This window comes from Sorghum bicolor, chromosome 5, assembly GCF_000003195.3.
Source record: "Sorghum bicolor cultivar BTx623 chromosome 5, Sorghum_bicolor_NCBIv3, whole genome shotgun sequence".
In the NCBI taxonomy this organism is placed as follows: domain Eukaryota; kingdom Viridiplantae; phylum Streptophyta; class Magnoliopsida; order Poales; family Poaceae; genus Sorghum; species Sorghum bicolor.
In genome coordinates, this window is record NC_012874.2 from 16,227,551 (window position 1) to 16,250,213 (window position 22,663).

General features: G+C 43.1%; 1 protein-coding gene across 1 annotated transcript; it reads right to left on the minus strand.

Annotated features, from left to right (window-relative positions):
• On the minus strand, nucleotides 1-22,224 carry LOC110435407. The gene is made up of 2 exons (XM_021460918.1): nucleotides 21,801-22,224; nucleotides 1-3,024 (listed from the first exon to the last, which is right to left on the minus strand). The coding sequence occupies exons 1-2, from the start codon at nucleotides 21,961-21,963 to the stop codon at nucleotides 2,711-2,713; spliced, it is 477 nt and encodes a 158-aa protein (XP_021316593.1). The 5' UTR covers nucleotides 21,964-22,224; the 3' UTR covers nucleotides 1-2,710.

Consider the following 22,663-nt stretch of genomic DNA (forward strand, 5'->3'; position numbering starts at 1 on the left):
TTGATTAGAGATTCCAACTCATTACATGCTGAATACTTTTAGATTACACAACACACACAGTCCATGTACAGCTGTAGTTCCCATGTACATGGTACACACACACACACACACTACCATTCCAAGCTACGGCTTTTGCAGCCTGATAAAACTATAAGTAGTTCGAATAATATTGATGGAATATGCATGCCTATGCGGCTATGCCTAGTACAATGGTTACAATCTGATGCCCATAGCGACATTCAAACCATCAGCTTTTTCCCACAAAAGGGGAACAATCTACGATATATAAAGAAAATGAATCTGCACCATAGGATTCAAGGCTGTCTTAGCAAACAATCTAGCTTCTGAATTTCGTCAACAATGCTATGTGCACAGCGTATATGATTGAGCAGCTGTCTTCCACTTGTAGTCACTGAAGACTTGCCTGAACCGGGATACATCCTGTTGAACATAACCTGCACTTGAACATTACGACGCTATAGATATCATACATATGTTGACAGGTCCAAGTAAATGGTACAAGTAGCATCCTTCCCAAGTGAAATAATTTCTAGGAAAGGATTGAACTTCTAACAATGTTCAGATGCATAGTGCTGATTCAACATGGACTCATGATCTATTGTAATGCTGTAAAATCAAGAAATGGTCAAACAAAGTGAAACTATCACACAATGCACCCAATCAACGACTCTACTAACAAAACTAAGACAACAACATACACTTAGTAGAATTGTAAACAGAACAATCCACAGTATAATTTAACATTGACAGAAATACAATGCAGGGAGCAGCAACATCAAAATGCTCCCAGATTCTAGCAACAAGGAGAGGATCCTACACCAGCAATATCTTTGACAAGCAAGTCAATCATCCACAACATTGAGAATTATCGATTCATTGTTTTGTTATAAAAGATAGATTGAACAAAGACTTGAAAAACATACCATTTAATAGCTAAACCAGAAATACCTTAAGCATCTTCCAGTTTCTAGTGGTGCCTAAACAAATTGGAAGCATAAGTCTTGCACAGGCAAAGAGATCTGTGCCAAACCATATGGGCCACAGGCAACTATATATGGAACCTAACATCCAGATATTTTCTGTTTCTCAAAACTAAATCTTTCAGATTTCAGATACTTCAGCTGCACAATTAAGAAGTTACGACATTAAAGATGCTGAATCAAAGATGAGGTCTGAAAAAAGAGGGCATGTACCTTGAGCAAGGAGAGTAGCAACACCTGTAAGCAAGTAAACACTAAACAGAGACCTGAAGAATAGGTTAGAAAATGCACCTGGGGCCAGCAAGCAAACACATACCACACACATGTACCAAAACAAACACATACTGCACACACGTACCAAAACAAACACATCATCCCCATCTTTGTCCCCAAACCTGAAGGTTTGCAAAATAATAATTCAGAAGGTCAAAGGAACTAAATGTTAGATTAGCTATCAACATCACTAACAAGAAAATACTACCAGATTAACAATTTTGACATAAATCAAGTGACTAGCTGATTCCAAAACATAAAACAGAATTACTGTCACAGTACAATTGTATTAATAATCAGTTCGTTTCAATTTTATGTGCACAAAAAGGGAAAATAAAATTCTTAGCTGTACCATTTTGCAGCATGTTGCAGATCTCTGTGTGAGACCCAACACCAGTCAGGAAGTCACAACAATTCAATTGTCGCGACTGGAAATTCATTTAGAGACAATGGCAACTGGAAATTCATTTAGAGACATAAAAACCATATCTTATTCAATCTTTCCTAAAGGTACTGAACAAACTATGAAATACAAAATAGCTATTACAAATGAGAAACTTCAAACTGCACAAAAGTAATAACTATTGCAGTTAAAAACTTAAAAATTGGGTCTTCTCCCACTTGGTTTGCAGTATTTCCAGCTGTTGTTGTGTTCTATCCGGATTTAGTGTGCTGGCATCTTTGTTATCATGGCACTCAATAGGTTGCTCTTTTCCTCCACTTTTCCATGATGGTCATGTTCAGCTCCAGCCGTCAAGTGATGCGCTTTCACTAATGTTTGCCACCATCTTTCTATGCTTTGACTGGTGCGGCAAGAGAAAGCAAAACCTTTTCAACACGCTGGTGCTTCCCATTGATCCCTCATCACAAAGCCTGTTTATCACAAATGAAACGAACAGAAAATATAGAAAGCAAGATGCTAGAAAAAAACTAGTAGGACAGAAAATAATAAATTCCCATCCACTGAAATGCTCCCACAATGCAACTACTGAAGTATGAAGATTCATTGCTTTATAAAAGATAGATTGAGCATAGACTTGAAAAGCATACCAATTAACCAGAAGCACCTGAAGCATGTTCCAATTTCTAGTGATGCCTAAACAAATTGAAAACAGGTTGTCTAGCACAAGCAAAGAAATCTGCACCAAATCATATGGGCCACAAACAACTATACCATATATGGAACCTAAAATCAGATATTTTCTGTTTCAAAACTTAATATTTCAGATTTCAGATACGTAGCTGCACAATTAAGCAATACGACATTAAAAGTGCTGAATCAAAGATAGGGCCGGGAAGGGGAGGGCATGTACCTTGAGCAAGGAGAGCCTGTAACTGTAAGCAGCGAGTACACAGAGACTCGAAGAACGGGTTAGAAAACGCACCTGGCGCCAGCAATCAAACAAATACTGAACGCACCTACCAAACGTGCAGGTCTAGCACATGTCCATCTCCGGAGGTGGAGGCGGGAGCTGCACTGCTGCCACTGCCGGCTGCTGCTGTGGCGGATCCAACTTCACGGCGTACACCCCGTACACGTAGTTACCGATGTCCACGCACGCCATGAGCACGATGGCGGCCAAGCCGAGGTACAGCCAGAAGCGGAAGATGGTTACCCAGAAGCGGGCCACCTCTGGGTCTGTGGTGAAGGAGACGACCCTGACGACACAGATGCAAAACTGGAGCCCGACGAGAGCCATGACCAAGGTGCGGCCAATGCGGCCGAACACGCAGTTCACGGCGTACGGAAATAGCCGCTTCATCTTCAACGGCAGTGACAGTGAGGGACGCTTCTCATCCGCCGCCGCCGCGGGTGGGGCCGGAGGTGGGCTCGTCATCGCAACAGGTGCCGAAGGGGCGACGACTCGAGAGGAGAGGGGATCGAGCGAGGAGGGAGGAGCACCTGTGGACATCGGGCGAGGGGGGAGGAGCACCTGCGGACTCGCCGGAATCGATCGAGGGAGCCGCCGGGTCGAGATCGCGGAGCGCGCGCGCGGAGCTGTGGTCGGGAGATCGAGATCAGGATTAATTGCAGGAATCGAATCGATTGCTGTGGGAGGCGGGGGGGAAGGCGGCGCCGACGCGCTGGGGTTTTATTGCCCGGGAAGACGAGTCGGTTTCGTGGAATTCTGATGTGGCGTATCCCTCACGCGAGCTTTTTACTGTATGCCATTATGAAAGATCGACCAAACCAGGAAGCCACTAAAAAGTTGTTTCGCACCGTTATACCCAACTTCATCTTCGGCTATACCCGTGTGCCATTCCGTCTATTTTGAAGTCTAACGGCAGTTAAGTGGTCTGGCAATAGACTTGAATGCCCCTGGGCTACTTGGTCTCGACAACAAAAATTTTTTGTCCCCAGTGCCACTGACTGCCAATTTTGGATACCGCTATGAACGAGCCAATTAAAATACCGTGTGCCACTAACGGCCTATTTTGGATACTACCATGGTAAATGCAGGATATGGTGTATGGTTAAAATACCGTGTGTCAAATTTTCGTGTATATTTAATGCTCCATAAATACGTCTAAAGATTCGATTTGATGGAAAATTTGAAAAATTTTGTAATTTTTTTTGAACTAAATAATACCTTAATCTGGGTGCCCTAAAAGTTAGGTGAGCCTCTGCGGTTTCCAAAATTTTTTTGGAAAATTGACACTGTAGTATTTTTGCTTGTATTTGACAAATATTGTCCAATCATAGGCTAACTAGGCTCAAAAGATTCGTCTTGTCAATTCCGACCAAACTGTGTAATTATTTTTTATTTTCGTCTATATTTAATATTCTATGTATATGTCTAAAAATTTGATGTGATGAAGAATCTGAAAAATTTTGTAAAATTTGTTGGGAACTAAACAAAGCCCTGATCTCTGGCACTGAAATTGGCAAGACATCCCGTCCGATGCATGGGAAAGCAGCGGCACGCCGGCACCTGCTGTCTAATCATGAATTTTTTTTTTTGTTTTTTTCGTATTGCTACGCCAAACCAGCAAAACAAAAGGTCACAGATCTGATGTTACCTAAACTAAAAAAGTTTTAGCCGTTAAACTGTATGATTAGTTTTTATTTTTCATCTATATTTAATGCTTCATGCATGTGCCGCAAGATTCGATGTGACAGAGAATCTTGATTTTTTTTTGGTTTTCAGGGTGAACTAAACAAGACCATAAAATAAAAAAATGAATAATGCACGAAAAAAAGAAAGAGAAAAAATAAAAAATAAAAATCATTAGCATAATGAAAAATCACACGAAACAAAAAAAGAATAAAATTAAAAAATCAAGATTAGAAATAAAATGTTAAAACGGAAAGAAAAGAAAAGAAAAAAATAAATAAAAGAAACATAAAATGGAAATTAATATAATAATAATAATCACTTAAAACAAAAAAGAAATGTAAATAAAAATAAAAATATAAACGAAGAGGAAAATAAAGAAATGAGAACAATAACAAAAATGGAAAACGAAAGAAAGCCGATCCCGCGACATGAAACACGAAAAGAAAAAAAATAGATACAAAAAAGAAAAGAAAAGAAAAGTTAAATAAAGAAAGGATAAGAAAAAAAAAAGAAAAGTAACGTACTCACCTGAATGTCGTCGACTCCCTCGCCTCGGAGGAACAGCGCCCGCGGAAAGCAGCACGAGCACGGCCTCCGCGTGGGGGTTATGGACTCAGGGGTAAGAAGGACATTTTTCTACATGGGACCCACGTGTCTGATCTTTTGAACGTCACAAAACAAACGGAACTGAGACGGAATGGCATACGGGTATAGTCGAAGATGAAGTTGGTCACAGCGGTGCGAAACAACTTTTTAGTAGTCTGCTGGTTTGGTCAATCTTTCATAATGGCATACAGGTAAAAAGCTCCCCTCACGCCGTCATGCGCCAACCTGGACGAAGAAGAAGAGTCGGAATCGGCTGCATTTTTCTTTGTACCGTCTTTACCCCTTGAGCTTTTCCCTTTTTTTTTGACAAAAACAAATGAAATATGATTTTTTTTATTAGCATCTTTACCCCAAGAGCCTTAACAACAAAAATAAAATAAAATAAATTAAGTGGTTGATGTTCTTTCAATATGTCAGATGCATCGAGTGATGCTCGTTCCATGGATTAACAACTATATCTTTTTATTTCAAACGATTAAGATGCAATGGAACAAACTTGTAGCTATATGATAACTGCACAAACCTTAGGTCAATTGACTAGTTCTAAACTTGTTCATCTTCCCAAATATTGTAAAATTTCCATTATTTTCCTTTCCCATTGGCATGGTTATGGCCGAGCGTCCGAGCTACAAGGGTCGGAGGTACATCACTTGTTGTTCAACAAGACAATGCTTCCATTAAGATTTGATCTGGGTTCGCAAAACAAACAAATTGGTTTTTTTTTTAACCAACGAGCATGAGACTATGCAACATTTTTATTAATATAGAAGAAACGTACAAGCAGCGCGCCCTAGTAGGTTACCTATATATAGGGACAATAATGAGTCAAAAAACATAATATATACGGAGGCTTTCGACACGATTTGCAATGTCACCAAGAAGCTGAGACAATGGATCACATCTTGTTGGCCTGCACCTTGAGCCGTGGCTCCGGAGGTTACATCTGGCGGATGACATCATAGTGCAGGAGGGAGTCGCTTTGGAGTGGTGGATCCGTAGTCGGAAGACAGTTTCCAAACCTATCCAACGAGGCTTCGACTTCTTATTTCTCCTCATCGGATGGTTGCTTCGGAAGGAAAGGAATGCAAGGACCTTCAATAGAGTTGCAACCTCTGCGGCACAATTGGGCATCCAGATCAGGGAGGAAGCTGATGCTTGGTGCCTTGCCGGTTTTAGGAAGCTAAAACCCCTTTGCTGGCACTCTTGTAGCCGTGTGTATCTAGTCTCTTTCCATTGTTTTAGGGTAATTACGACTGTGTGTGAGCTCTTGTGTCGCTTCGGTAACCTTGGATTACCATCGCTGTGTTTTACCTGTACCAAACTCTTTTCTACTTAATGAAAAACGTGCTTAGGCACGTTGGAAAAAAAGGGTCGTTGGATATACCAACACTTACTAGGAGTATCTAGTTTACCACACACCAAACCACGACTTCACCAACCATGGATTTCACCTATTCAATATTGTTCTTTGATTTGCATATAGAAGTCAAATGATCACAACATATAATACAAAGCCCAAAAAAATTATTCTAAACTGAAAACAGAGGTAAGTGTTAGGAATCGACTTCTCTAGATTGCTCACAATGCACTCAGAACACAGATATTTGCGCACAGAGAGATGGGAGAAGAGTGTGGTCTTTCTGCTTCTTTGTTTCTCTTTTCTGATGTGTATTACAAGCATGAAAGTGACCCTCTATTTATAGGGGACAAAGAGAATGGATACAAAGATTTTACAGTGTTTGAACTCTTGAAATTTCTCTCCTCCTTCATTAATTTGGCCACCATTCAAAGTCTATATTCACATACTGTTTTGACTTTGATTTTCAACACTGCCCCTTGGCCAAATTTATGCTATGTGTATGCCTCGTTAAAAACTCCCCCCAAAACCCAACGGAAAAAAAGGGTAGGAGAAAAGAGTACATCACATGCATCGCTTATGCTGCACCTGTTGCCTCGTTAAAAACCTTACATAAGAAAACCCAGTGGGAAAAACTCATCAAGGGAAAAAGAGTACAACAGTTGATGTTCAGGTCGGTCTTCAGGACCGACTCGTGATCTTCAGGACCACGATCATCGATTATGTCTTTGGGGCTGGTCTCCCCCTAAACCCTGCAACTCTCTAAGCCGCCTCATACCAATCCCATGAATGCACTTATAGAAGCTAGAGGCGGGTAGAGATTTCGTGAAAAGATCTGCGAGGTTATCGCACGATCTAGCTTGCAGGATATTTATCTCCCCGCTCTTCTGGAGCTCATGGGGATAAAAGAACTTTGGAGCAATATGCTTCGTGAGATTGCTCTTGACATAACCCATGTGCATCTGTGCAACACAAGCCGCATTATCCTCATAGATAATGGTGGGGGTATCAGCGACGTTCAAACCACATGACTTCTGGATGTGATTAATCATTCGTCGAAACCAAACACACTCTCGTGTAGCGTCATACAGAGCGATTATCTCTGAGTGGTTGGTCGATGTGGCAACTAGGGTCTACTTTACAGACCGCCAGGAAATGGCTGCACCACCACAGAGAAAGACAAAACCAGTCTGTGATCTGGCATTATGCGGGTCAGACATATAGCCAGCATCCACATATCCCACCATGGTTGGAGCTTGGTTCTTCGGGAACCATAGACCAAGGTCTTGTGTACCTTGTAGGTACCTCAAGATGGTTTTGACACCAACCCAATGTCTCCTGGTTGGGGCAGCACTGTACCTTGCCAACAGATTTACTGCAAACGCAATGTCTGGTCTAGTGCAGTTTGCAAGGTACATTAGTGCTCCAATGGCACTTAAGTATGGAACTTCGGGTCCCAATACTTCCTCATCATCGCCCTTTGGTCTAAATGGGTCCTTATCCGCTTCAAGGTATCGGACCACCATGGGGGTCTTAAGAGGGTGGCACTTGCTCATATTGATTTTTTCAAGTACCCTCTTAGTATAAGTGGACTGGTGTACAAATACTCCTTCAGGGAGGTGTTCGAGCTGCAGGCCCAAACAAAACTTGGTCTTGCCCAAGTCTTTCATCTCAAACTCCGCCTTGAGGTAAGCCATTGCTTCCTCAATGTCCCTTGTAGTCCCGATGATGTTGAAATCATCGACATAGACGGAGATTATGCAAAATCCATCATTGGATTTCTTTATGAAAACACAGGGACAATCATCATTATTGATGTAACCTCTCTGCAGGAGAAAGTTCCTCAACCGGTTGAACCACATCCTTCCAGATTGTTTCAACCCATACAACGACCGCTGCAGGCGGACGCTGAACATGTTGCGGTTTTGATTCGGTCCAGGGATCTTGAGTCCTTCAGGGACTCTCATGTATATTTCCGAATCAAGTGACACATACAAGTATGCGGTCACAACATCCATCAACTGCATTTTCAAATTTAAGTTAGCTGCCATATATATAAGATATCGGAACGTTATGCCACTCATAACAGGAGAGTAAGTCTCATCATAATCGATGCCGGGTCTCTGCGTGAACCCTTGTGCCACTAGCCTCGCTTTGTATCTTACCACCTCGCCATGTTCATTCCTCTTCCGGAGGAAGACCCATTTGCATCCTACAGGGATGACTTTTGGAGGCGTTGGGACTGCAGGCCCAAAAACCTCTCTTTGGCAAAGCGAGCGCAACTCAGCCTCAATTGCTGCTTTCCATTTATCCCAGTCCGAGCGCTTCCGGCACTCTATCATGGACTTTGGTTCTGGATCCAGATCCATTGAGTCAGCAATTTTTGAGGCAAAATATATGTCGACAATAGTGGTCTTTCTATGATATGACTCTCCCGATTCCACATAGTTAGTGGCGATCTCTTCATGATCGTTCTCCCACTCATCGTGATTTCCCGTAACGATTGAGTTGGGGCGTTCTGATCTTCCAATGCTATGATGTGCGCGCGACGCATTGGGATTTCCATCTTCAGGATGGTGTCTTTCATGGACCTCCTCAACTTCAGGTTGAGTTGCCACTTCTGGGGCATTCTCGACTTCAGGTCAGGCTTCTTCAACTGATTCTTCGAGTGGTGCAAGTGTCTCAGACCGTCGCCTCTACGGACGTCTCCGCGGGACCTTGTCTTGAGCACCCGGAGGTCTCCCCCTCTTCCTAGGATTAGGGGAGACTGTAGAGTTGGTAGCCTTTAGGGGTACGTGAACTCTCTCCGGCGCATTTACTGCAGGTATATGCGACCTAGTCACCCTTTTGTGATCAGTGAAGGCATCTGGCAGCTCATTTGCAAGACCATGCAAATGAATAATTCTCTGAACTTCCAGTTCAGATTCGCTAGTGCGTGGGTCTAAGGATTGCATCCCCGATGCATTCCATTCAATTTCTCGGTATTCTTCTAGATGCCTATCTCCCCCTAATGCTGGTAAATGGTCTTCATCGAAGACACAATCAGCGTACCAAGCCGTATGAAGATCCCCAGCCATAGGCTCTAAATATTTGATTATGGACGGAGTCACATAACCAACATATTCCCAACTTCCGGTGGGGTCCCATTGCAGTATGCTGAGGTGGTGGTATTGACACGTACACTGCGCAGCCAAATATTCGCAGATGGGAAATACTTGGTTCTTTCCCACGCACTAACTGCAAGGGGGATGTATCATGGTATGCAGTTGGCCTGAGTTGGATCAGTGCTGCAGCATGCAACACCGCATGGCCCCAACAACTAGTTGGCAGCTTACAATTCTGCAGCAACGGTCTGGCAATCCACTTGATCCTCTTGATCAAGGACTCAGCTAGACCATTTTGTGTGCGGACATATGGTACCGAATGCTCTACCTTAATACCCAAGGCTAAGCAATAATCATCAAAAGCTTTCGACCTGAACTCACCAGCATTATCCATCCGAATGGACTGGACGCAGTTATCAGGGAAGCTTGCTTTTAGCCTGATTATCTGGGCAATGAGCTTGGAGAAAGCATGGTTTCTAGTGGACAACAGGTCCACATGGCTCCATCTGGTAGATGCATCAATCAGTACCATAAAGTACCTAAATGGGCCCGACACGGGCTGGATAGGTCCACATATGTCACCTTGTATCCTTTGTAGGAACACAGGTGACTCATCCCTAATCTTCAGGAGGGATGGTCTAGTGATCAACTTCCCTTTTGCACATGCGGTGCAAATAAAATCTTCAGGATTTGGGAAGCCTCTGACATCATGGCCAACAGAATTGTTGATGATTCTTCTCATCATTCCCAACCCAGGATGACCTAAGCGGTCATGCCATATTCGAAACGACTCTGTGTTTCTGAATATGGTCTTCATCGCAACATACTCATCTGTGGGCTTTATGTACGTGTAGTACAAACCCATTGGCGATGAAGGGAACCTTTCCACCACTCGCTTTTGGTACCCGTCGAATTTAGTGATCAACAGGTATTCAGCACCTTGCTCGATCTTAGTTTCTACATGGAAACCATTCGCACGGACATCTTTGAAGCTCAAAAGCGTGCGCTTTGAGTCGGGATACAACAGTGCATCCTTTACAAAGATTTGAGTACCCATAGGGAGAACTAGTGTGGCACTTCCGTTGCCCACAATATGAGCATTGCTTCTGGCAATGGTCATAATATTTCCACTTTTCTTTGTTAATGTTTGGAAATATCTAGTATCCCTTAGTATCGTATTGGTGGTACCACTGTCTACAAGACAGAGTTCCGCTTCCGCCATCGGGTCCCACAGGCTCTGTTAAATACCATAAAGTGAAAACAGAATTTAACATAAAACATGCATTATCATAAAGACAACATTACATAATTCCTGGGAAACGTTACAACAGTTTGGATCATGTACTACATTACAAATGCTCTTTAGGAGCATACATGACCAAACTAGTACATGTGGGCATCGCTAAAATGACTCTTTGGAGATTACTGCAGGTCTCCAAATATATCAAAGTCATCAAGAAGGTTGTCCTCACTCTCGTCCATTCGGACGCCTCCACTTGCATCGACGACCCCGTCGTCGCGCTTCTCAGGCCGAGCTTCAGGCTCAGTGAGGAAGTGAGACTCATGTTGACCTTTACTCTTGTTTTTGCTCTGCTGGTAAAGGTCAACGAGGTGTTTGGGGGTGCGGCAATTACGGACCAATGTCCCTTTGCTCCACATCTATAGCAATCGCCTTGCTCTTCCCCACTGTGGTCACCTCTTTCCTTCTTGGGGTCGAACCTACCCTTGGGCTTTTCCTTTCCTTTGACCTTGAACATGACACCCTTCTCCCCCTTCCACCTTCCCTTTCCATGGCCCCTCTTGCGGTTGCGAGAACTCTCAGCAACATTAGCATGTGCTTCAGGCACAGCTATGGAACCAGTAGGCCGGGCGGAATGATTGTTCATGAGAACCCCATTCTGTTGCTCGGCAACAGATAGTACTTCACTCAACTCAGAGTACTTAGTGTACCTTGAGTTTCTATACTGCTGTTGAAGTACTATATTGCCGGGGTGGAAGGTGGACAGAGTCTTCTCGATCATATCAGCGTCAGTGATCTTCTGGCCACATAGACGCAGTTTGGTCACTATTCTGTGCAAGGTGGAGTTGTACGCAGCCACAGACTTGAAGTCTTGGAAGCGTAGGTTGATCCAGTCTTGTTGTGCTCTGAAGAGCACAATGGTCAGCTACTGGCTGAAGCGGTCCTTCAGGGACTGCCACAAGACTAGCGGATCCTTCTCCATCATGTACTCGCACTTCAAGTCAGGATGAAGGTGGTGTCGCAGGTAATGCAATGCCTTTGCCTTATCCTGCTTTGTGCGCTCATCCTTGCCAGCTTCAGGCTGGACAATGGTATGATTGAGGCCCATGCCATCGAGTCTGATCTCGATGTCGGTCGCCCAAGTGAGGTAGTTGCTGCCATCCACGGCGAGCATCTCGAAATCCCTCTTTGCGATGTCCGACATGCCTGCACAATTAATGCGCAGGATTAGTAGATGTTGGTGCGTAATCTTCAGAATTACGACTTAATATAGTCTTCAGGACTATATATAAATTTCCCAGGTGTAATCTTCAGGATTACTTCGTAATTAAACGTAAAGTATTGCAATAAAGTAAATATATGGTATTAAATGTAATCAATAATTGAAGAAAATAAATAACAGCAAAATAACAATAAATAAATGAATATGGCGGTCTTCGGGCCGCGCATGATTTACGGACTTCGGGCCGTATATTTCTGTATTATAGTGGGCTTCGGGCCACTATTTTACGCAAATAATAATAGTCTGTGCTACCCATCCTAAATGGGCTAAACGAGCCAAATTTATCCTTCATGGGCTAAACAGATCGGCCCAATCAACCATGGCCGTCCATCGCGATGGACGGCCCAGATTTGCCCAAAGGACATATAAATGGGAAGGGTAAACCTTAACCCTATCCATTTTCTTTCTCCTCTTAATCTCTCTTCGTTATCTTCTTCAAGAAGACAGGAAAGGGAGGAAATGGGCATGGGGGCCATAGCAGCCGGCCTGGCCTGGCGCGCTGGCCGGGGGCGCGCGGCTTCGAGGGCGAGGCCGGCCAGGGCGCGGCCGTCCAGGGGCGCCTGGACGCGGCACCCCAACGCGGCCTGCGGCCGTCCTGGCGCGGCGCCCGCGGCTGCCCAGCCCGCGGCCCCTGCGGCGCGGTGGCGTGGCCCAGCGCCCGGCTCGCGGCCCCGGCGGCGGCCGGCCGGCCAGAGGCGCGGGCGGCGCAGCCCAGGTGGCGGCCCGGCGGCGGCTCGCGGCCAGGCGCGGCCTCCCGGCGGCTGGCGGCTAGGCTCGCGGCCCCGGTGGCGCGCGGTGCGGCGCCCGCGGCCGGCCTGGCGCGACGGCACGCGGTGGCGGTGGCGCACGGTGCGGCGCCCGCGGCCGGCCCGGCGCGACGGCACGCGGTGGCGGCGGCGCGGCGCCCGCGGCCAGCCCTTTTCACGTCCCTGTAGGGGACGGGTTTGCCGGATTCGCACGCACGTCTTCGGGACAGCGGCGGTTCGTGCTGCTCATCTTCAAGATGGCGACGATTTGATCTTTGTGTGTGCTATTGTGCATGTGTCTGTTCATGAACAATAGAGTACAAGAGTGAGTACCAAATGGATCGATTTCTCACCTGCTTGCCCTTAGCTCGGTAGAACTCGTGCTGATGACACATCTCTACAGATATTTGCGCACAGAGAGATGGGAGAAGAGTGTGGTCTTTCTGCTTCTTTGTTTCTCTTTTCTGATGTGTATTACAAGCATGAAAGTGACCCTCTATTTATAGGGGACAAAGAGAATGGATACAAAGATTTTAGTGTTTGAATTCTTGAAATTTCTCTCCTCCTTCATTAATTTGGCCACCATTCAAAGTCTATATTCACATACTGTTTTTGACTTTGATTTTCAATAGTAAGCAAAGGTACTCTCTCATTTTCAAATCATAAAACATCTTGTTTTTCCTAGATGCGTAGTTTTTGCTACACATTTAGATATACACGATGTCTAGACACTATTTATTTAATGACCCTCTATTAGAATTTATTAAAACTAATAAAACGGACAGTACAAAAACACCAGTTCTTGAAACAAAGAAAGAGACAATGAGAATTAGAAAAATTACACAACGACATCTTGCCATTTATCTAACGAAGGTTGGTATCTGGACTTTGCTCGTAGCTTAATTAGAGCAAGATGTTTCCTGAGGGTGCCTCTCCACAAAGCCACTGAATGTTGTAGATTTTTTTTTTAAAAAAATGTCATTTCTGGATGACCAAATTGCCTAGCACATAGCAACAATAATATATTAATATCCCTAAAGAAAGGCCGTTGGATCTGGTACTTGAAAGAAGAAAAGGTGGCCAGTAATTCACCTTGAATAAGACGTGCCATTGTGCCAAGCCCAAAAAATTCCAACAGGATATGGCGGAAGGGACAAATGTAGGAAAAGATGGGGCGTTCCATCGGTCTCCAAGTGACAACACGCAAATGTACTTCTTAAGTACCCATACCTTTCCTCTCCAGAAGCTCACGAGTAGCGCTCACATTGTCCCATTAGATAATGGTGGTGCTATGAAGAGGATGATGGAGATCCTGCAGCAACTATCAAGAGGATAATAGAGATCATCTAGCAACTGATGAAGCCACTAATACTCTGCAACAACGTGAGCTACTACACGGTATTCAGCCTCAGCATTAGAACGGGATACCATAGTCTACCACTTAGAAGACAAGGAGGACAAGGTTAACACCGAGGTAAAGGCAGTAGCAAGATGTGGCACGCCAGAAATCAGGTCAGCTAGCCTAATCTACATCTGAATATTTTGTGAGAGACATCAGTGGCGAGTGAGCTAAAATGTGAAGACTCATGTCTAGAGTACCTTTTACATAACACAGGATGCGTTTGATGAAATGGAGGTGTGATTCCCTGAGATCGTGCATGTAGAGACAGACCTGTTGAATATCATATGCAAGGTCTAGTCTAGTCAGAGTGAGATACCTAAGGACCCACCTAGCAAGACTACGAAACTCTATAGGATCAACAACTAGCAAACCATACGCAACAGACAGTTTGGCTGTGGTGTCAATAGGTGCAGCAGTAGGGTGGCATTTAGACATACCAGCATGCTGTAGAAGATCAACTACATGCTGGCGCTCAGCAAAGCGACAGATATCAATGCCAAGAAAAAATGAAGATCACTAAGACCAGTAATGAAGAACTCTAAACAAAGATGACCAATAATATCCTGAAGGAGTTCGATGGTGAAAGTTGTCAAATTATCGACAGAGCAATATGTAGGCAAAGTGTAGAGCTCCGCTGAAGGACAAAGAGTGAAGAATCTGACGGTGAGGCAACAAAACCCAAGATACGGATGATATAAGTAGTGAACCACTAGTACCAGGCCTGAGGAGCTTGTTCCATACCATAGAGAGACTTCTGCAGGTGATGACACACATGGTAAGGATAAACGATATCAATGAATCCAGATGGCTGCTGACAATAATATAATATATTGTCTTAGAGATATTCCATGAAGGAAGGTATTTTTGACATCCAGCTAGTCAGTGGGCCAAGACTGAGAACCTACGATGCTGAGAACATTGTGGATGGTGGCAGGCATGGCAACTGGACTATGGCAACTGAACAGATAGATGCTGAGAACGTTGACGGAAGAGTTGTTGATGCAATTCTGATGCTTTAGCTCTGTTCAGTCAAGTGATGCTTTGATTAGTTCTTGCTAAGTTCACTAGCATCTATCTGCGTGCTGGATCATGTTACATTTGTTTATTACCTTGCTTTTGTATGGACTTGAAGGTGAAATATATACAAGTTCCGAGGACACTCAATCCTGTTTGATTGTAGTCCTTCGTGGTGATAAGCGATGACAGAAAGTACTTTTGGCTGATTTGATGTCAGAGAAAAACACTAGTGAATAACGGGTAGATTCGCACGATATGTTCAAGCGAACAGGCTAGCTTTGAATTTGGTGCTTCTCACATGTTACATGCACTTAAAGTTGAGCAACGGGCCGGCTCGGTCTAGCATGGCACAGGCCCATACGGCCCGTCGTGCCGTCGGGCTGTGCCTCAACAGGTCACCATGCTTGCATGACGGCCTAGGCACGGCCCATGGGCTGATTTTTAGGTCAGGCTGGCTTGAAGAGCACGAGGACTAATAGTTCATCGGGCCGGCCCATAGCCCGCTATATGAAAAACACCAGATTCAATACATAATTCAACAAAAGCATAAGTAAATCATATTCAACTCGCATACCTTGATACTTCACAATTCACAGAACATAATATACTTCATAGATCACATTTCACAAGCCACAAGTCACAAGTTTTATAAGTCACACAACTTGATACTTAAGTTTTACAAATTTCCTGCTACCGGGCCAACACCGGCCTGCCATTAAAAGCGGGCTGGGTTGTGCCGCCTGGCAAGCCAAGGGGTCGGCCCAAACACGGCCCGCTGTGTGCTTCGGGCCAACACAAGCACGATTAGGGTCCAGACCATGTCGTGCCAAATCGCAGTGCTTTGGGCCGTGCCTCTAGCCCACGAGCTGCATGCTCATCTTTACATGCACTCCAAATCCATATAACACTGATTGTCTTAACACGTGATATCTCCATGTCATTTATAGCACCGCTTGCTTTATAAACCGTACTTTTTCTGTGTGCCAGCAGTGTTTTTCTCTCACAATAAATTAACAAACAATATTCAATAAATTAGCGAACATTATTTTCAACCATGACTTTTCAGACAAGCGGACAGGCTCTATATTAGAAGCGTGAAAGAAGAGGCTTTTACATGTATGCCATTATAAAAAGTTGGTAATTACCTACAAGCCATTAAAAAAGTTGAGCTCTCACATGTGCCACTGCTCCGAACTCTCTTACCCTCTACGCCACTTCCGTCACATTTGACTCTAACGGTGTTAAACTACATGTACGAAAAGTCAAAAAATACCCTCATGTTTAAATATCCAATTATTTTTTTGAGTATCTTAACGATCTTAAATGAAAAAACTCAAAACTAAAAAGTCGTAGATCTCGTTGAGATCTACAATATTTATATAAAAAATATTTTATTTGATTTTGTATAAAATAATATTTTTTTCTAAGACATATTAATCATATCAAATCATATATTTTTTGTCTGGAATTCAATGAAAATAATTTTTATGCAAAACTTATTGATATTGTCGAGATCTACAACTTTATAGTTCTGAGTTTTTTTCATTGGATATCATTAAGATGCTCAAAGAGTTTAATTACATATTAGGGTATTTTTAACTTTTCACACTCACGGTTTGATGACACCATTAGAGCCAAATCTGACGGAAATGACATGAAGGGCAAAAGAGTTTAGAGCAGTAGCATCTGTGAGAACTCAACTTTTTTAATAACTTATAAGTAATTATTAACTTTTATAATGGTATACATATAAAAGCCTCATGAAAGAACAAGAGTAATGTTCAAACTATTGAACAGATTCATCAACTAGTCAGTGCCATAATCCTGAAACCATGGTTTTCACATGCTGACTTTTTCTATCAGGCGAAAACTATTTTTTGAGAGGCCTATAATACCGATTTGTATCACACTGACACTCTTTTGAGCAGTAATACCCAGGAACTCAGGCCTTGTTTAGATCTAAAATTTTTTGGATTTTGACACTATAGAATTTTCGTTTTTAGGGTTTAAAGAGTAACTAGATTTAAAAAATTTGTCTCATGATTTACAGGCAAACTGTATAATTAGTTTTTATTTTCATCTATATTTAATGCTCCATGCATATGCCGCAAGATTCGACGTGACAAGAAATCTTAAAAACTTTTTGATTTTTAGGGTGAACTACAGACAAAACAGATCAAGCTTTACTTGTGAGTTATCACTGACAGACACAAACTGTTTCTCAGAGGTAGGCTACAGACAATCTGTACATACTGGATTGTAATACTTTACTGCCTGAATGGTCTCTGAATTCAATAAGCACATTCAAATAAAACGCCAATAAGACTGAATTGTTTTGAGTAGTATCTATTTAGAAACGCTATATACGAGCCAATTATATACAGATTATATGTACATTATATACAAACAACTCTGGTGCAAACAGCTATCATAAGCACTCCCAAGACGCAAGTCCAATGGGTTCCGCCTCATATTTAACCACTGCTATACATGTTGGGCGATGCCGCAAAGGCAGTGGCAGCAGCGACTGCTATAATGGATCCCCTAAAAACAACTTAGAATTCAAGTTACACATAGTTGATTAGAGATTCCAACGCATTACAAGCTGAATACTTTTAGATTACACACAACTCACTCAGTCCATGTACAACTGTAGTTCCCGTGTACACGGTACTGCAAGTCCATTGAGCCAGGTATATGCATATATATACTACCATTCAAAGCTACAGCTTTTGCAGCCTGACAAAACTATTAAGTGATTCAAATAATATTGATGTAATATGCATGCCTATGCCCTATAGTACAATGGTTGCAATCTGATGCCCATAGCGACATTCAAACCATCAGCTTTCCCATAAAAGAGGAGCAATGTACTACATATAAAGAAAATGAATCTGCGTCATAGGATTCAGGCCGTCTTAGCAAACAATCTAGCCTTTGTATTTCGTCAATGCTATGTGCGCAGCCTGAACCAGGTCATTCATCCTGTTGGACATAACCTGCACTTGAACATTATGACATTAGATATCAAACATAAGTTGACAGGTCCAAGTAAATGCATCCTTCCCAATTGAAATAATTTCTAGAAAAGGATTGCGCTTCTAACAATGTTCAGATGCATAGTACTGATTCAACATGGACTCATGATCTTTTGTAATCAAGTCAAGTTGTTAAATATATGAAGTACATTTTGCAATATATCAAGACATTCACATTTAATTCACAGCTAAAAGATGGGTCATGTGACAAAAGAACTTACATGATGTAAAATCAAGAAATGGTAAAACACAGTGAAACTATCACACAATGCACCCAGTCAACAACTGTACTAGCAAAAGAAACTAAGAAAACAACATACACTTGGTAGAATTGTAAACAGAACAATCCACAGTATAATTTAACACTGACAGAAATACAACACAGGGAGCAGCAACATCAAAATGCTCCCAGATTCTAGCAACAAGGAGAGCATAACCTACACCAGCAATATCTTTTTTTTTTATGAAAAACAACTTTATTATCAACAGCAAGAGGCTGTAAGGAGGGTTATCTTTGACGAGCAAGTCAATCATCCACAACATTGATAATTATTGATTCATTGTTTCGTTATAAAAGATAGATTGAACAAAGACTTGAAAAACATACCATTTAATAGCTAAACCAGAAATACCTCAAGCATCTTCCAGTTTCTAGTGCTGCCTAAACAAATTGGAAGCATAAGTCTTGCACAGGCAAAGAAATCTGTGCCAAACCATATGGGCCACAGACAACTATATATGGAACCTAACATCCAGATACTGTTTCAAAACTAAATCTTTCAGATTTCAGATACTTTAGCTGCACAATTAAGTTACGACATTAAAGATGCTGAATCAAAGATGGGGTCTGAAAAGAGAGGGCATGTACCTTGAGCAAGGAGAGTAGCAACACCTGTAAGCAAGTAAATACTAAACAGAGACTTGATGAATGGGTTAGAAAATGCAGCTGGCACATACCACACACATGTACCAAAACACATACATACTGCACACACGTACCAAAACAAACACATCATCTCCATCTTTTTCCCCAAACCTGAAGGTTTGCAAAATAATAATTCAAAAGGTCAAACAAACTCAATGTTAAATTAGCTATCAACATCACTAACAAGAAAATACTACCAGATTAACAGTTTTGACCTAAATCAGACTAGCTGATTCCAAAACATAAAACAGAATTACTGTCACACAGTACAATCTACCCTTACCCTTATTTGCGTACACCATTTACTGCTCCCACAGGAGGCCACGTCGCCAGCTATTTGTTACCGTTCGATTGCCCATCTATGGCTGCCTTGAATGCACTTCACGTTGCCTACAGATCCTTCCAGGCTCCTCCAAAGGAAGGCCGATGCAATATAGATGAAAAAAAAAACTCTGCTCTCTGCTGCTTCAACACGCACCAGCGCTGTTGTGCGCCTCCTCCTCACGTGTCTTTGGCTGCCTTGCCGCCACACCATCATCTGCCTGGAACGGTGTGCCTCTGATGCTGTGCCAGCTGTGTTAGCGCATCATCTGCTTCGTGCGATGGGCACGCCGCCACTACCGTGGGAGCCGCTTTGACCGGTTGCTCATCCTCGCCTCTAGAGGCCCTGTGCTCAAGTCTTCCTCAGTTCTACTTCCTCTGTAAGCACAGTGAAGTACCTAGCTGTTGTTTCTATTGCACTTACCTGCACTTACCTTCAATTGTTTGACGAAATGCTCAAAGGATTTTTTGTTGCAAATTTTGCATTCCTATGTGTTATTTATGCATATTTTAACAAGTTTTACCTTCCCAGCTTGAATCATTATAGACCTATATATTTTATGAAAGTGACGGTTAATGCTTTTGGCGGCAACAATTGTTTCTACAGTTTGCTCTTCTAATTCATCCTTAGATTTCATAAGCAATGGTTCTTGAGCCGCATGCCATCTCCACATTGGCCTTACAAGTGCCATCCTTCAGCAACAAACAGAATCACTGTGATTTCTGGTTTGATAGCCACTATTCTTTTAATCTCTAGCAAACACCTTCTCCAACCATTGTCATTGAGTCACATAGATCAGGAACTTGATAATTAATTATCTGATGGAGGTCCAACAACTAATGTCTGTTACAAACTAAGTTCCAACATTTGTTCTTACAATAGTGAGCTATATTAAGTTCTCATAATTATTCTTTTGGATGTTGTATGGATGAATATATTCTTCGTACCAATTGCTGGCTTCTTCTGATTTACCGTGGCAACGCACGGTGTCCTGGCTAGTTGTATTAATAATCAGTTCGTTTAAATTTTATGTGCACAATAAGGGAAAATGAAATTCTTAGCTGTTCCATTTTGCAGCATGTTGCAGATTGACTCTGTGTGAGACTCAACACCAGTCAGGAAGTCACAACAATTCAATTGTGGCAACTGCAAATTCATTCAGAGACAATGGCAACTGGAAATTCATTTAGAGACATAAAAACCATATCTTATTCAATCTTTCCTAAAGGTACTGAACAAACTATGAAATGAAAAGTAGCTATTGCAAATGAGAAACTTCAAACTGCACAAAAGTAATAACTATTGCAGTTAAAAACTTAAAAATTGGGTCTTCTCCCACTTGGTTTGCAGTATCTCCAGCTGTTGTTCTATCTGGATTTAGTGTGCTGGCATCTTTGTTATCATGGCACTCAATAGGTTGCTCTTTTCCTCCACTTTTCCATGATGGTCATGTTCAGCTCCAGCCGTCGAGTGATGTGCTTTCACTAATGTTTGCCACCATCTATCTATGCTTCGACTGGTGCGGCAAGAGAAAGCAAAACCTTTTTAGCACGCTGGTGCTTCCCATTGATCCTTCATCATAAAGCCTGTTTATCACAAATGAAACGAACAGAAAATGCAGAAAGAAACAAGGAAAAAACTACTAGGACAGAAAATAATAAATTCCCATCCACTTAAATGCTCCCACCATGCAACTACTGAAGTATGAAGATTCATTGCTTTATAAAAGATAGATTGAGCATAGACTTGAAAAGCATACCAATTAACCTGAAGCACCTGAAGCATCGTGATGCCTAAACAAATTGAAAACAGGTTGTCTAGCACAAGCAAAGAAATCTGCACCAAATCATATTGGCCACAGACAACTATACTATGTATGGAACCTAAAATCCAGATAATTTCTGTTCCAAAACTTAATATTTCAGATTTCAGATACGTAGCTGCAAAATTAAGCAATACGACATTAAAAGTGCTGAATCAAAGATAGGGCCAGGAAGGGGAGGGCATGTACCTTGAGCAAGGAGAGCCTGTAACTGTAAGCAGCGAGTACACAGAGACTTGAAGAACGGGTTAGAAAACGCACCTGGCGCCAGCAATCAAACGCACCTATCAAACCTAGCAGTCTAGCACATGTCCATCTCCGGAGGTGGAGGCGCGAGCTGCACTGCTGCCACTGCCGGCTGCTGCTGTGGCGGATCCAACTTCACGGCGTACACCCCATACACGTAGTTACCGATGTCCACGCACGCCATGAGCACGATGGCGGCCAAGCCGAGGTACAGCCAGAAGCGGAAGATGGTTACCCAGACGCGGGCCACCTCTGGGTCTGTGGTAAAAGAGACGACCCTGCCGACACAGATGCAAAACTGGAGCCCGACGAGAGCCATGACCCAGGTGCGGCCGAACACGCAGTTCACGGCGTACGGAAATAGCCGCTTCATCTTCAACGGCAGTGACAGTGAGGGACGCTTCTCATCCGCCGCCGGCGTGGGTGGGGCCGGAGGTGGGCTCGGCATCGCAACAGGTGCCGAAGGGGCGACGACTCGAGAGGAGAGGGGATCCAGCGAGGAGGGAGGAGCACCTGCGGACATCGGGCGAGGGGGGAGGAGCACCTGCGGCCTCGCCGGAATCGATCGAGGGAGCCGCCGGGTCGAGATCGCGGAGCGCGCGCGGGGAGATGTGGTCGGGAGATCGGGATCGGGATGCGGGAATCGAATTGCTCTAGGAGGCAGGAGGCGGCGGCGCCGACACGCTAGGGTTTTATTGCCCGGGGATGAGTCGCAGAGTCGGTTTCGCGGAATTCTGGTGGGAATTGCGTATCCCTCACGCGCGGCGCCAACCTGGAGGAAGAAGAGGAGTCGGAACCGACTGCTCTTTTTTTCGTTATACCGACTTTATCCTTGAGCTCTTTTTTAACAATAAATAAATAAATAAGTAGGATTTTTTTATTATTAGGGTCTTTACCGCTTGAGCCTTCACGACAAAAATAAAATAAAATAAATAGGCGCATCGGTGTAAAAAAAACTTGACACAAAGGAGGCGCACCCCTGTTTTTAATTAATAACTAATAGTTAATAATTAATAAATAGTTAATAATTAAAGATTAATTAATATTTAATAATTAAGAAGGCTCGGTTCTCTAGGCTGAGAGCAAGCTCCGGTAACGAGTCGTCTACGAAAGCACCTACGGTGCATTGGTGTATGCTTCACACAAAAAAAAAACTGTGTATGGTTTGAAATCCATAAATAAATCTCCGTTTGAAATAGATCAGGCAAATTGAAATAGAGGAA

Bases quoted from the DNA above. Each gene is read 5' to 3' on its own strand.
- LOC110435407 (XM_021460918.1), bottom strand. From the start codon at position 21,963: ATGTCCGCAGGTGCTCCTCCCTCCTCGCTGGATCCCCTCTCCTCTCGA. The intron at 3,025-21,800 runs TTCCGTACGCCG...TGAAGCGGCTAT, and splicing joins GTTGAAGATGAAGCGGCTAT to TTCCGTACGCCGTGAACTGC.